Genomic DNA, 16,252 nt, shown 5'->3' on the forward strand with positions numbered 1-16,252 from the left:
ATATAATTTCTTAAATCAAAAATATATAATTATAAACGCTATTAAAAATAATTATGTTTAAAAATGTTAAATTTCGAAACGTTTCGACTATACAGTCATAGTCCTCTTCAGTCGTGTCAAATTACCAATATTTATGAACTTGAACATGAGTAAAATAACGCAAACGAGAATATAATTAGCCAGTTAAAAAATGATGATGATTGAATAACTATAAAAACAACGCATATCGTCTATAAAAATGTGTCATAATTAAAACGTGAACGAATAAATAATTCAATCGAAAAATAATAAAATTTTTTTAGAAATTAAAAGTCAGAAAATATGAGCAAAAATCTTGTCGAGAAATCTAAAAGATCAAAATCGATGGAAAACGTGTAATTTATGAACAGCATAAACTAATATGCGTATTGTAAAAAAAACTACAAACTTACATATGTTGATTCCAGACAATATTAACACAAGCAAGGTTATTCAATCGTCATCATTTTTTAACTGGCTAATTATATTTTCGTTTGCGTTATTTTACTCATATTCAAGTTCATAAATATTGGTAATTTGGCACGACTGAAGAGGACTATGTATAGTCGAAACGCTTCGAAATTTGTTTAACATTTTTTAACACAGCGTTTATTTTTAATAGCGTTTATAATTACATATTTTTGATTTAAGAAATTATATTGTATTAGGAAAATTGGTATTGGCTCGATAGATTGACCTGATTACCTTATTATTTTTGCTTAGCATTAACGAGTTCTTTATATTTTGTTTGTTGTTAACTCAATGTTATATATATATATTTCAATAAAGCAACATTTATATATTTAAACGCGCAAATTTTTTGGCAGTTGAAATAAAAATCTAATTGCCTTCTCGGAATATTTTCGTCCACACAATTTTGAGTCGCGGCGAAATCACCCTCCGTCCACTCGTGGCGAGCTCTCACGTGCGCTCTTAAGCAAAAAAAAATGTCATCTTTGACAGAGCAGAATGGAAGTAGTCGCACGTATCCTTAAGTGACAGCGGTGCTTGCACGCTAATGAGGCGCGGCGTAATTAGTGAGACTGTCTACCGGGTGGAGTCTTCACAAGAGGGTAGATCCCTCTCGACGCCCTGAGTCGCTCACTCACCCCTCCGTTCTTCACGCATCCTCAACTCACACCGCGATGTCTTGCCGGCGCAGCGAAGGGAATTCGTTATCAGTTATCAAAAATGAAATTTTAACTGTCGATCCTTTCGTGAAAGAAGAAGCGAAAGATAAAATTCCCGACATATTTTAGACGTTTAAAACAAGTTTACTTATAAAGCAAAGAACTTTGTCCTAATTCTTTCTGTTTAAATGCTGCAATTTTTAATTTTTAATTTAATTGCACATATATGCATTCGTTATTTTGAAATGCGGTTTTCTTCCGATCGATTTTGAATGGATTCCTGTTTTTCTCCCTCGTAGAAAAGCACGTACATTTTTTCGCTGAAAAAAATAATTCGCGCGCGAGGAATTAAGGAGATCGGCGGTGCACGTCGGACGATTCAAGTTAGTTTTTATTAAAGCCATTCACAGACACGTCTATCGCGCAAACAAAATAGCTGACCCCAGTTCTCAATGGACTCTGACGAATTTCACGAACGAGGGTTCGCGCTCCGGACGCGCGGGGGTTACGGCGGGTAGGTTTTGCGAGGGAGGAAGGGGTGGGAAGGGAGGGGACGGGAAGGCCGATTTAGAGCACAATGCGGCTCAATGCCGAGGAAATTAGCCGCGGCGCTGCCGGTGACGCCCGTCAACCCCATACCATACGGAAAACAAGCTTCGTGCCTTACGTCCCGCCGAGGCACGCCGCTCCGATATTATCGTCGCCCATCGACTAATTTATATCGCGTCAAATATCGTCGCCAACAACTGCGATATACAATCGCCAATACAATGCGATTGTCGAGATGGACCGCCCCCGTTTTTGGTACGATCCAAGCCACTTCACAGTCCTCCATACAAATATAAGAAACGGAGTGTACATCCCGACAATTACCGTTATACAGAAAAAAATTAATCCCCAATCAGTGTAAATAAGAATGTAAAGTTTTCTGCAAAGAATTTGATGATCTTAAACAGACGTGCTTGCATGAATAATTCTGTTTAGATTCATTAAAAAAATCATTATTCAATAATAATTTTATAATACACTGGAAAAAAAGTTTTGTTGTTTTATGAGAAATTTTGGTTGATTCAACCTGTCCGTTTGTTCGAAAATGAACGATACAAATTTTGTAGTTAAAATTACCAGAGGATTCTGGTTAATTCCATTCTGTTTGAATCTACCAGAATTTCTTGTTAATCTTACTACATCGTTTTGTTAGGTTTACAAAACTCTACAAAAATTTCTTGTTAATCTTATTATATTGTTTTATTAGGTTAACACAATTTTTTGGTTAAAAAACGAGTTTGGATAGAGTTTTTAAAATAATAACAATATATCTTGGTTTAAAGTACACTGCATATATTTTACATATATTTTACTAACCTCTAAAAATCTCTATATAGCTGTCAAAATTCCATTCGCGCAGAAGAGAAGACATTTTTTCGTCCGCCATGCCGTTGAACAGAATAATGTAAATACACGATTGTAAGATACACGAAACAAATATAAAAGCTACCTTATGGGTACCGCGTGATATTAGTATCGCATCGATACCGCGTTGGTTTGCGCGAGATTGGCATGCACCGACTTGCGCTGCGAGAACGAAGGCGCCAGCATTATCGCTATTTTTGTAAATATAACAAGAAGTTTTGTATTATTTTGTAGATTCAACAAGAAGTTTTGTAGATCCAACAAGAAAAACTTAATCAAATCCTTATAGTACAGTTAACCAAACGGTGTAGTTATAAGCTGTAAAATCTTGTTATGATAACCAGAAATTCTGTTTCGTTTAATAAGAATACGCTCAACCAGAACCGTTTTATTATTATAATAAAACCATTTTTCTCAGTGTAGATATGAATTAGAATCTCTTAATATTATATCCTTTAATATCAAAAGTTATATTTTGCTCTTTAGACGACTGTTACAGTAATGAAATAATAATATATTTAGCTGAATTTTTGAAAATTCAATTTAACAGAAGGACAAAGAGAAATGCGAATGTTAGAAATATAAAAGAGAACATTGGATAGCGCATGACCGGTATCAAAGAATAGCAAAGGACACTTGAATATTCTATGTGACGTAATTATGTACTTAAACTGAAGAGAATAAATGAGGCGAATGTGTACGGCAATGAGATTGGCAGATCCCGATAATGTCAGCCAATTTTTATTTTATTGGCCATGAAAGCGCGCGTTATTAGTAATCGCAATGCGAATCCGACGCTTGTCGCGTGAAGCGTAATTCTCATATAACTCACATTCTCTCGCTCTTTCTCTCTGAAAAACCAAGTCAATGGCGATTAAATTTCCGCCTGTCTTTTGGCGTCAAGGATTATCAAATGTTCCTCTCATCGCCGTCTCGAAGCGAGGGTCAAAAGAGAACCGTGGACATTGACTGCCTGCCAAGATCCGAGGGATAAGTTCGTCATTGCACGCGTAGGTGAATGGAACCCGTCTTTAATGGGGATCCCATGATGCGCAGGTAGATAAACGTACCGTGAATAGGCCGCGGGGTCTGAATGAATGGTTAAAGAAACGGCAGAAGAGAAGACGCGAAGACCTTTCGTCCTGTCTCCCTTCGGCTCGCGTCTCTCTTTCTTCCTCTTGTTTAAGAATTCTTCACGCGTGTACAGCACTTACGCGTCTAGTATATCCGTTTTCCGGTAAGTTAACACTGGAAGCTACAACGTCGCCGTAATTAATTTTCGCGGCAGCTCCAGCGAACCCGTAAAAACACGCGTGCTCATGCTAGACGCCTACGTGTAATCTGTTTGATTAATTTTCAAAGGTGAACGTAACGGTACTAAATCACCCGGAGCCGCGACAAAATATCAACTTTTTTTTTTAGAGATTCGAACATTTTAGTTTTCCTCTTTAGAGGAAAGTTATTTTCCAATATGCTCGGCTCGTCATATACGGGAAAAAATGAATTTCAGTGAAATATGTAAAACTTTAGTTAGACAAATCTGAAGATAATTTGTTGAATCGCCAAAATAATTATGAATAAAAGTGTTCAAAGTATGATGAGCAATACTGCGAAAAGTTTGGATATTCTAGCAATTGGCTTGAGTATCTCACATAATTATTTGAACGGTTTAACATAATTATTTCCTAGCTAAATTTTTAGATGCTTTTTCCATGCACGGATAAAACATAATCATTGATAGCTTTAAAATGTCTACTACCTCCCGCAAAAATAAAGATTGCTTAATAATCCATTGTTTCTTGAAACAAAAAGGAAGAAAGAAAATGCAATTTTATGAGAGATATAATATCATAAATGTCCAGGATCAAACGAATATAATTCCGCCTGAAAGGATCACACGGTTGATCTTAAAGTGACGCTGAAGAACGTGCAATTGCGTACAATCGCTAAATATGAGGAAGCGACGTATCGAAAGAGTTTAAGAGATAATTTTCGAGGGCTCTGCTGGCTCGAGATGGACTATATCACCGGCGTCTCTGTCACGGTAGCCATGCAGATCCATGGAGACTCGTCTTATGCCCAGTCTCTACACAATTCGAGCCTCCGTTGCTGCCGTTGCCGCTGCTGCTGCTGCTGCTGCTGCTGCTGCTGCTGCTACACGAGTGTTTGCAGTCCACTCGAAACCAGTCCCGGACGAACAGTCGCGCGCGTGTATGCGTGCACAAATGTGCGTGCGTGCGTGCGTGCGTGCGCGGAGCGAGAAAATGGAGATGGGAGATGAAAGTAGACGAAGATATAGCACGGACAGCACCGCGAGGCCAGAAAGGTTGCTTAATTTGTCTAACGAGGGCTCCCTGCACCTGTCATCTGGACACCGAGATGGACGGGCGGACAAAGTACGTCCCCCTTCCCCCGGTCCCTCCCGGGCAAGATACCGTTTACTTGTTTATTCGCTCGCCTACGTCGTTTCGCTACTTCAACATCGTCAGATTATTGCGCATACCGGGTTAATAATGCTCTCGCACAACGCGAGCAACGCGCGGCTCAAGCCGTACGTATTATATTATACGTAGTAGGGAATCTACGCGTGAGGATGATGCGCAGCGATTAATGATAATTTCTTGCTATTAATAGAGATAAATCACGTTCATGTCAGGTTTATGAGGAGCAATACGAAGCTTCAATAGACATAAAACAAGTAAATGTAGAGGAATCGCAATACATCAGTATCGATTACAAGTAGTATTTGTTTCATTATTTTCTCATTAATTTATGATTTCTGATTATTAATTATTCGATTGGTTATATTTTGCATTGCGATCTCGCGACAATTTAAAAACGATATGCTCCTACGAAATCTCTGTCACATTTCTAAAGTTTCCAATATTCTGCCTGATTCTGAATTAATTTTTTCCCTTAAACATGTAATATTTAACTGATTGAAATATCAGAAATAATTGTAAAATTTCAAGTTTCTAAAACCTAATAAATAAACTGCTAAAGTAACGCGTTCGTGAGCAAGAAAACAGCCGAGCTTCTCGGCGGCGTTTTTCGCAGGAAAACCATTTCGTATCCTCGACACTTAGTTTCTCGAGGGTTCGCTTCTGTCTGTGCGTGGCATTTACTCCCCTCGGTAAATCAATCACACACGTTTATCGTACCACATATAACGTTTTGTTTTTATGTCCGCGTGTAAAGACGGTCGGCAAGAGAGAGCAGAGACATAGCGGAACACAGAAGTAAGATATAACGTATAAGAAAATACGAATAGTATAAATATATAAGAGATAGTCATTACAAAAAAAGAAACAACCAATCAATTGATAAACGAAATATAAAGCGGATTAACAAATCAATCAATATATTATTAAATGGAATGAAACAAATACTCTCTCGGTTTATAAAAAATAATTTATCAAAACAAATTCTATTGTTATAATGTATCTCTTTCTTTCTTTCTCTCTCTGTCTCTCTCTCTCTCGTAAAAATTTTTATTTCAGATTAAAATAAAGACCAAATGACATTTTTATTATTTGCGAGATCGTTTAGTATTGCGTATTTTCATTCTGCAGAGACTCTCCCTGTTCTCATGCTTCAGATAATGTTTAGTAATAAACTGTCAGCTCGTTAAAAGAAACATGTTCCATCAGTTTTGCGCGGTATTCTGGATATTACAACAACTTTTGTACGAAACGAACGTATCGAGGAAACGCGACCGAAGACAAAGGGGAGAACCGAAGAGGGAGAGGAGACGAGATGCATAAGGGGAGGGACGCAGGACGACGGTAGGCACGTCCGCTAATTGGATAATTACGGAGTGCGTCGCGTTTGTTTTATAATTGGGCGAAACCGGGGAACCGTCGCTGCGCCTCGACGTGCCAAACAACAAAACGGCCGGAGTCACGCTCTACGTGACGAACTACCCTCGGAGCTAATCCAGGAGCCGAGGGTCTCCCTCGGTTTCGAACTCCCTCACCCCCTCGTCCTCCCTATGCCCTCCCACCCCCGCCGGCCTGTGCTTTCGAGCGACCCGACGTCAACCGCCCTTCGACTCGTCGCCGATTCATCGTCTGTCCACCTACCAACGGTTTACCACCGCCCACCTTCGTGACACGGGCGACGCGACGTGGGACAACTCGTCGAGGCCCCTTCCCCCCTTTCCCTCCAATTTTAGAGATAAAATAGAATATAATTTAGGTCTGGATCGCTCGGCATTCTTTTCGATACCACTCTGAAAATTGATCTTTCCGCATCAGGGTGTTTTCAGGAAAAATAAAATATTTTTAGGTCAGACGAAGGCAAACGGAAAAAATAATCGTTTCTCTAATCGCGATGAAGGAATAACCAGATCAGAGTAATTTGATCTAAATAACCACATTAGTAATGATTGCTTTTTAACTAAATTAAGTAAAGAACAAAATATATAAATATGCCTTGATATATAGAATAATAAGACGAGAACCTCCGGTTCAGATCTCGAAGTCGCGTGCACGCGCTTTAATTCGACTCTTCTAATCTCGGTATTGTTAGAGGAACAAGGGGTAAAACAAGTAGTAGGAGAAACTGGTCCCAGTTAGAAAACGATTGACTGACTGACTGACTGATTGCGAAACGCTCTCTCGTTAGGGTCGCAAGCCCTTCCCGAATTCACCCTCCCTCCAATTCAATCCCTTCCACGTTCGGTCTCAGCGTAACCAGCGTAAACACGTCTTACGCGTGCATCACCTAGTGACGCTCATGTCAAAAGTCCCAGATCTTGACATCTAGACGCAATAAGCGCGGAGAAAAATATTCGAAAAATCACTTGCGGGGAAAGACATTAACGCGACGATGAAAATTAATATCTTACAATCATTTCTATATTCGATATTCGCCAATTAATTTTTACGATTTTAAAACTTATTTTAATAGTATATTATTAGATAAATATTTGCCGAATGTAACTTTGCAAATCAAGTTTTATAAAAATATAGAAATATGATGTATGTAATATATTCAATAAGATATGTTGCGGGCTGCCAATTACAGATATACTCAATACAATAATACATGCTATTGCAGTAACAACATTGTACTTGCATTAATAGCAAATATTATTGTATTGAGTATTTTATGTAGTTGGCAACCTGCAATCACATATGTTATTGGCTATATTACATTTTTTTCTGTGTACGTATTCAGACAGTATCACAACTTGTAACATTAAATGCTTACAGAAATAAGATGACTTACCCTGAAACGGAGAATATAAATTTGTTGGTGGGGGAATATTCGCATAAGCAGCCGGCCTGTTATTATGGTTCATATGATGCCTGTAAAAAAAGAATTTGTCAAAGCATTTTGTTTTATTTAACGTATATATTTGTGCAATAATAAGATATAATATTTTATTACTAGAAGAAACTATTTTAATTTAAAAAGTTTTTACATTTATATTAGATATTACTTAAGTAAACATTTTCTTATGAAAAGGAATTTTATTATCAAAACTTTACAAAAAAATAAATTAATCTTTCTATCTCAGATTTAATCCTTTAGAATGCTACTTTTTTTATATTAACATCAATATGGATAAAAATTAAGAATTTCTTAAACAACAAACATCTTTATTGCCAAAATATTTTAAACAGTTAAATCTTTATCGTAGTGCAAGACAATAAAAAAAAGAAAAGTGAAAGAAAAAGCGAATTCTAGATATAACAAACACATCTAGATATATTTATTAGAAAAAAATATATGCAACAGCAAACTCTGATCACAGCGAATAATACTTACTCGAGCATCCTGTGCCCTGCTTGTCCCAATGAGGCTGCTGAGTTAGACCGAGTGAAACCTATCTGTGGCTTCCACTGTGTCCCGTTCTTGCGATTCATAGCTTCGAAGTCTTGGGGCTTCAGGACGCGCGGTGGATCATTGGCGCCTTTTAGTTTGCGAGACAGGAAAATGTGATTGCTATCGTACTTGGGATCCTTGAACTTGATACTAAGAAAAAAAGAGAAAAAGATACTTACTAGATTTTCCTTTAATTCTCATTTCATAAACAAATAACAGTAGATAATAACGTATTGGCCTGTGTTCAGAACGTGCCTGTAAAGATCTTTGTGCTTTTTTTTCATATTTCCGTTTTTGTCGTTCATTAGACGTAAAACGAGAAAATGACAAAAAAAGCGCGCGCCAACCTCTTTACAAGCACATTCGCAATGCGGGCTATTAATTTATTTTAAGGATGATTACATATACGAACCAGTACACTTTGTTGTTCCTGACCGGCAAACCTCTCACGGGTGAGGGCAACATGCCTCCGTCACTCACACAATCTTCCGAAAGCACCACCGTACCTCGCATCCCGTTTATACTTATCTCAACCTCCTTGTCAAACCCAATGCGATTCGTGTATAGACCTTTTACAAAATCATAACCCTTGTTCCCTATTCCGACGTACAGCCTGTCGTCACCGCGAACATTTCTCTTTTCTGAAAAGAAATGAAAACTCAACACGAGATAATCAGGATAAAAACTTAAGTGAAAATATGTCTTTCCACATCCCGTTGAAGAGGAACGTATGAACGTATCGCAATGAGGTCACGTGATCCAATTCAAATTTTGAGCTTTCTTAACGCCGTGAACTTAGCTCTTGAAATTTGAATTTGCAACCTACTTCAAAAGAGCGCGAAATTTGAACTGAATTTAGTTCGCGCTATTTTGTTACCGACAAGATATTATTTAAAACAATGATTATTAAAAATATTTAACTGAATAGATTTTCATGATCAATGAGCATACGAGATTCATATAATCATGCAGATATATAAATATCTGAAATATATTATATCTGAATATACGATATAATTATCTAAAGGATTTTTTAAATTTTTACTTATAATGCAATATTAGATTCAGATAAAGTATTATTATCTATAATTATTTTTTGGACAGATAAACACTGTGTCATAGATATCGATACATATTCACGAAACAGCTAATAATTGTAAAACTAATACTACATCGCAAGCTAATCTTCTAAATATTAGCAGTTATACAAATTCGCATAAGATAGTTGACCTTAGTTTAGAAAACAATTGTATAACTCACTTTCTGCTTCTGTTAAACTGTCATAATATGGTGCCAAAGCCTTGAATAATCTTTTCTCATCAACGAATGGAAGCAAAGCTACACCTTGCCATGCAAACTTCTTTCCATTCAAGTCGATTTTAAAATCTTCTGGATAAAAATCAATAATCTGCGATTTCTGTAAACAAAAAAAATAAAAATATATCATAAAACAAGTAATCTACTAAAAATTAATTTACTAAAAGCGCTAACAGTTATTTAATTCAATAATTATTTTTTATTTAGCACTTTATTTTATTCATATTTAATCTGTCTTTATATTCATATTTATTTTCTTTTCGCTCTTTCTATTTATCAATTATATTTGCTTCTAATATTATTTTACATAAAAATTCTAAAAAAATATATATATATAAAATTTAACATGTCAATAATTTTAAGTTGAAAGGGACTTTATCGGAACAAAGCGTATTTTAATGTTTTAAAATAAAATTTTTTTACTTTAAAACATTAATTTTTCTCAGACAAGTAAATCAGAGCAATAATAGTTTTCCAAATCATTTTAATTCGATTATTTAAAACAAATTCATATCATTCTCTCTCCTTTTTCCTAATCGTTAATAAAAGTATACGTACGGGATCCGTCATTAATTTCGCCCATGGCTCAGGTACATGTTTTCGGCTAGCAGCGGGAAATACACCCATCAATTGCTCTAGTGGTCGAAACTGTAACAAAACATCATTAAATTATGATGTATACACATACATATATAAAATATGTTTATAAAAATTATATACTTACTGGTACAGTGTTTTTCTCAAATTCTGTAGAAAGACCACCAATATTAATAAAATCGCTTGCAAAAGGTGCGTAATGATATGGAAAATACCATCGCCAAGAAGCACAACCTTGATAATAATATCGTAAAACCCAACATAAACCTCGTACATATTGTAAAGCTACGTTATTTCTAAACAAAAAAGTAAAACGAATATTAATACCATGTTACGTTTAGAAAATAAATGTTATTTATAAAAAAGTTGGAAAAGTAAAAAATTTGTCGTTATTACCTAAATGCGAGATTATCGGGAGATACGTCAAATTTAGATTCGTAGTACCGATCTTTAAAACCGTCTTCCCAAAGGCGCACTTCGTCATGCGCCTGATCATCATCTGAGTCATTATTAGACACTTCGTCAATTTTTCGTTTCTGTCCTTTATTCGCTGTATTTTGTCCTTTATTATCAGTGTTCTAATAACAATAAAATTAAAAAAAACGGCATAAGTTATAAATAACTACACGTACTGTACACGAATTAAAAAGCAGTTTCAAAAATTTAAGAGTACGTAATATTCATTGTATGTTAAAAAAATTGAATACCTCGGGTCTCATCATGCTTTCTAAGGCGTGATTAGCACTCGTACTACTTTGCGCAGCACTCGTATTATAATTTCTACCCATTACACGCATTTTAAAAGCTTCATAACGTGCATCCTCGATAGCTTTAGGTTGTACCCCTTGTCCAAGAGCCTGTAAACAAACATATCTTACATGTCTTGATAATCATGCGCTATGTCTTAATCATAGAGTTACATATGTAAATCTGTTTTTAGTGACATTTTAATTAGACTGTCAATTTTCAAAAACTCTATTTAAAAAATTTTTATTTAATTCAATTTCAATATTAGTTTAGTTTCTCATAAATTTAAAATGCGTAATAAAATTGAAACCTTACATTTGGTGCAAATTGGCCAGCAGGAATCCATGTTGGCTTAAAATTACTGATAATTTCGTTTCTTTTCTTTTTATCCTTCTCACGTTGTTTAAAAGCCAATTCATTTTGTTGCCTCTTCTTAAAGATTTCATCTTCTACATCACCAAGCTCTGACATTATCACTTGTACACGATCTAAATTAACATCACCGCTATCTGTCAAGAAACCCTGCAAATTAAAAAAAATTTAATAAAATATATTTGTTTTAATCTTTTATATAAATTTATAATATACATTTTCATACATTTATAAAATTTAAAAATAAATAAAATTAATAATTACAAATCATATAAATAATAATTCTAATTAAAGCACTCTTTCAAAATATCGAAAATAATTAACAGAGATAATATAGTATAAATTAATTGTTATATATAACATAAATAAAAAACTTATCAAATATATTACAACTCCATTTAAATATAATATTTAATAAATATACAAAATTTATTATAAAAGGGTATAATTTTTTTACTATAATCGGAGCAAATGAGACTATAATTTTATCAATTATAATATCTTCCTATTTAGTAAGAAATATTACATACTCCTGTTTTATATACTGCTTTTTTGTATAAAGTAACGAGTCTGTCAATTGCACCTTCTCTAATTTCCAGAGAAGGGAGGTGAGGTAAAAAATCATTTCCTACGAAGAAACACATAAACACCCAATCATCGACAGCTCGCTCAAAATCATATTTGAAAGGTAGATTTGGCATATGCAATTCTCTTTCTAAATATTCTCTGAGAACATTTAACCGTACAAATATGAACTGGCATTCGGATCCAAATGTATTCTCCTCTGGTTTTTGGTTCGGCTCCGCACCCGTACAGTCACGCATTTCATGCCCTAACTGGCCACATATATCACATGGCTTTGGTTTATTCGGTTTAAATTCTTCGCGAATAATTGTAAAATTAGGTTCGTGTGTAGCGAGACCTAACATAATTAAATCTGCGTCCGCTCCACATAAAACATGTTGTGTATTAGGATCGTGATCGGGTTGCGCTATAACACAAAAAAATCCAAAATTTCTTATTTCTTAAGTTCTAAAAATATGTAAAATAACGTTATATACAAACTTACCTCTCTGCCGACGTATAAAATCCATTATTTTATGTTCACCTTCACCAGGAACATTAGCATCGCTTAATATTACTTTAATATTCCTCCAACCTGGATCATTATTCAGTCGCTCATGAATGTAGTAATGCAAGCATGCCGATAATCTTGCCATAAATGGTGTACCCTGAAACAAGTTGATTTTTTTTTCAAATTCATAACAGAGGTAACATTTCATTTAGCAGAAAATACAAACAAGCTTCAATCTCAAACATATTACGTTTATTATATTAAATAAATATTAATATTAATAATATAAATAAAAATTATATTTAAATATTTAATTACTTAAATATATTCTATGTTTATTTTATTAAATGTTGTTACGAACCGGTGTAATACAATTACTATCGAAATGTTCTTCCTTTGGTTTTTCAGGAGGTAAGGTTGCACCTTTGAGAGACAATTCGGAACGTATTCTTTCTATTTCATTAATTTTTTCTGTTGTTTCTTTCGATGCACGAAATCGTCGAGATCTCTGTTGATTCATTTTAGCTCTGGGTGCCTGCATAGCAATTGTACATTACGATTTCATTAGTTTTCTTTTTTTATCTCTTATGTGTATAAAAATACTTACAACTCCATCAATCGCCATGTAAAGCAACTTTCTTGGTCTCACAATACGAAATAATCTGTCAATACATTCGAAAATGGCCTCCATCATTTCATCCTCATCCTTAGGTGCTGGCCTATATTTCACACAAGTGCAAAATTGTACAAACAATCATCATATATAATAAATCATTTGCAACATCTTGTTTATACTCACTTATCTTCGGGATGTGTGCAAGGATGTATTATGCCATTCATATCAAGATACAAATTATCAAATTCCACCCCATTGGGATTCGGGTCTGCTGAATTTACAGGAATGCATGTTCCATCTGCAGATATTGGCTAAAAATATAAATCAGAATTTTTATCTCACAGGCTACTGTATTACGTACAATATTATTAAAACGGTTTGCTGAATTTTGAAGATAAACTTGGTTTATCATAAAGATAAAAAATCCATATAATTATAGATTCAAAAATGTATCTTATTCAAGCTATAACTATTTTTGATTAAAATCAAACATTTGTAGAAATATTTGAACTTAAATTAAGTATAATTATATATTTATATTGTAATACTTAAATATTAACCCAAAAATTTTATATACATTAACTTTTTATTTATATTAAATTATAAGAAACAATAAAAAGAATTAAACGATAAAAGTAAAGCAAACCATATTATATGCTATATATAAACAAATATTTCTCTCAATTCTAAAAAACCTTTCCTAAGAGAAACAAATAAACGATTTTTATACTTGTAAAAGTTACATAATCTTCAGCAATAAGAGAAAATCTTTAATCTTATACTAATTTAAAATCTGAAATAATCAAAACAGAAAATTTATTTAAATATATAAGAATTACTGAAAAACACATCAATCTTGTAAACATTACATTTTTCAAAAGTTAATAAATGGAGGATTGTAATGAGAAATGTTTCAGAAACTAGACAGAGATTAAATAAAATTAAAATACATAAAAATTATGTTAAAAGATTTGCGCTCGCGCCCACTTCAATATATTCACACTGTAATTAAGAAATTAGTACGATCTTTAAATGTGGCAAATCGTCGAAAGGACTCCGGAAGCAAACGCGTAAAAACGGAGTAAAACTTCTTGAAAATATAACCTACCTTCTGCTCGATGCATTCGACAATCACAGAAGGATATTTGCGGCTTAGCCAACGAAAAAATGCCGGAACACCCATCTCTTACTCGAAATTCACTTGCTGATGTTACAAAAATTTTTTTATTACCGTTACTTGTTACGTGTTAAATCATTCGCATTAATACGCACATCGTGTTAACCTAAACCTGTGTATGCAGTTTGCTATTGTTGGGTTATGATCAGGCATGAATTAATATTGTACCATGATATGAAACATGAAATTTGATGTCGTTTGGCGTCGTCATTTGTAAAGTCAGAGAGGAACCTGAGAGCGGCCATTGCGTCGTTTTAAGTTTTAAGATGTTTTCATCCATCAGCGCCTCTATGTGCATAAAATGTGCACATTGAACTATATAGTCAAATATCTATGAGTCCCGTAAGTAATGTGCATGACTTTTTGGGTCTCTTCTATGCTATGTCCACGTTTATTTGGTTCTGTTTCATACTATACTCGTAAATTTTACAATTATATGCATTCATATTTTAAATCTGTTTTATGCAAATGTACATAATCCTGTTTTATAAATGTGCAATACCACATACACATGATATAAATTCAATTAATTGATTTGATAAAAATTCACTCACCGATTGCTGTCGCTGCTCCTGCTGCTGCTGCTGCTACTGCTACATTCCTTTTCCGGTTTTGGACGGATAAATCAATTCGCTCCCAGAGTTTGATTGCACGACGACTAATAAATGTTTCATTATTGGCACGATCGACATTCTACCGAAGGTATTGCGTACACTCTCAAGCGAATACGCGCACACGAAAACTTTGTCCGGAACAAAAATCAACGTGGCGTGACGTCACGTAACTTCGTGAAAACGCAGGCTGAGAAAACCGTTTGAATGAAAATCACACGCCGAGATACGACGAACGGAGACAAATTTATTTCGAGAATTTCGTATGCTCGCACGACTAGTAGCACTTCAATTAGCACTCGCGATATACTACCGAACGTATCATCTCCTTCGAGCAAACACTTTGTTCGAACGCGCACGCGAACACTTCACTCGAAACCGAAGGCACGATACCGCGCTTTACACATCAATACACATCTGCTACGTACGATCTCACGTCTCGCGACGGCACTCTCGACAGTCTCAACGTCGTAGTTGGGCACAATTCGAATTCTGAATACGCGAGACACACGCGAAACACGCACGGAGTCAACGGAACGTCCGATCACGTCCGACCGGCGCTGGAGCACGACTGCCGGCACGGCAGCAGCGGACGTGACCGTTGGTAGGTACACTCGGCGGTACTCGGCGCTAGTCGGCGCGACTCGGCAAGTCGGCCGCCGAGTCGCGCCGACTAGCGCCGAGTACCGCCGAGTGTACCTATCAACGGTCACGTCCGCCGCTGCCGTGCCGGCAGCCATGTTTCTTCGTGCTCCAGCGCTGGTCATACGTAGTCGATCGTTCCGTTGACTCCGTGCGTGTTTCGCGTGTGTCTCGCGTATTCAGAATTCGAATTGTGCCCAACTACGATGTTGAGACTGTCGAGAGTGCCGTCGCGAGACGTGAGATCGTACGTAGCAGATGTGTATTGATGTGTAAAGCGCGGTATCGTGCCTTCGGTTTCGAGTAAAGTGTTCGCGTCCGTGTTCGAGCAAAGTGTTTCTTGAAGGGGATACGTTCGGTAGTATATCGCGAGTGCTAATTGAAGTGCTACTAGTCATCATGCGAGCACACGAAATTCTAGAAACAAATTTGTCTCCGTTCGTCGTATCTCGGCGTGTGATTTTCGTTCAAACGGTTTCCTCGGCCTGTGTTTCCACGAAGTTACGTGACGTTACGCCACTTTCGTGCCATGTTGATTTTCGCCGCCAATCAGACGAGCCGTCCTTTTCACGTATTTTTCCAAATGTAACGGTCGCGCCAAGTGAAATTCTCGCGCGCGGTTTACGTTTTACTCGTGTGTGATATATTATCCGTAATATCGGGAGTGCCGAATAAAGTATCGGGCGATCGTTATTAATGTGCGAT

The 16,252-nt window shown here is 35.8% G+C and overlaps 1 protein-coding gene across 1 annotated transcript in view; it reads right to left on the reverse strand.

Moving 5' to 3' along the window:
* The window catches only part of LOC105833546 (5'-3' exoribonuclease 2 homolog), a 40,130-nt gene extending 25,830 nt beyond the window's left edge, over nt 1–14,300 (reverse strand). Inside the window, exons 1-15 of the mRNA XM_012675366.3 lie at nt 14,226–14,300; nt 13,301–13,428; nt 13,109–13,220; nt 12,863–13,036; nt 12,496–12,658; nt 11,957–12,417; nt 11,370–11,576; nt 11,015–11,164; nt 10,704–10,885; nt 10,435–10,603; nt 10,269–10,358; nt 9,654–9,810; nt 8,806–9,034; nt 8,337–8,543; nt 7,794–7,873 (exon numbers count right to left, since the gene is read on the reverse strand). Coding sequence (XP_012530820.1) covers nt 7,794–7,873; nt 8,337–8,543; nt 8,806–9,034; nt 9,654–9,810; nt 10,269–10,358; nt 10,435–10,603; nt 10,704–10,885; nt 11,015–11,164; nt 11,370–11,576; nt 11,957–12,417; nt 12,496–12,658; nt 12,863–13,036; nt 13,109–13,220; nt 13,301–13,428; nt 14,226–14,300 — 2,584 coding nt within the window. The remainder of the gene's footprint in view (nt 1–7,793; nt 7,874–8,336; nt 8,544–8,805; nt 9,035–9,653; nt 9,811–10,268; nt 10,359–10,434; nt 10,604–10,703; nt 10,886–11,014; nt 11,165–11,369; nt 11,577–11,956; nt 12,418–12,495; nt 12,659–12,862; nt 13,037–13,108; nt 13,221–13,300; nt 13,429–14,225) is intronic.
* Between the last annotated feature and the right edge of the window lie 1,952 nt (nt 14,301–16,252).

The sequence above is a fragment of the Monomorium pharaonis genome, chromosome 11, assembly GCF_013373865.1.
Source record: "Monomorium pharaonis isolate MP-MQ-018 chromosome 11, ASM1337386v2, whole genome shotgun sequence".
Classification (NCBI taxonomy): domain Eukaryota; kingdom Metazoa; phylum Arthropoda; class Insecta; order Hymenoptera; family Formicidae; genus Monomorium; species Monomorium pharaonis.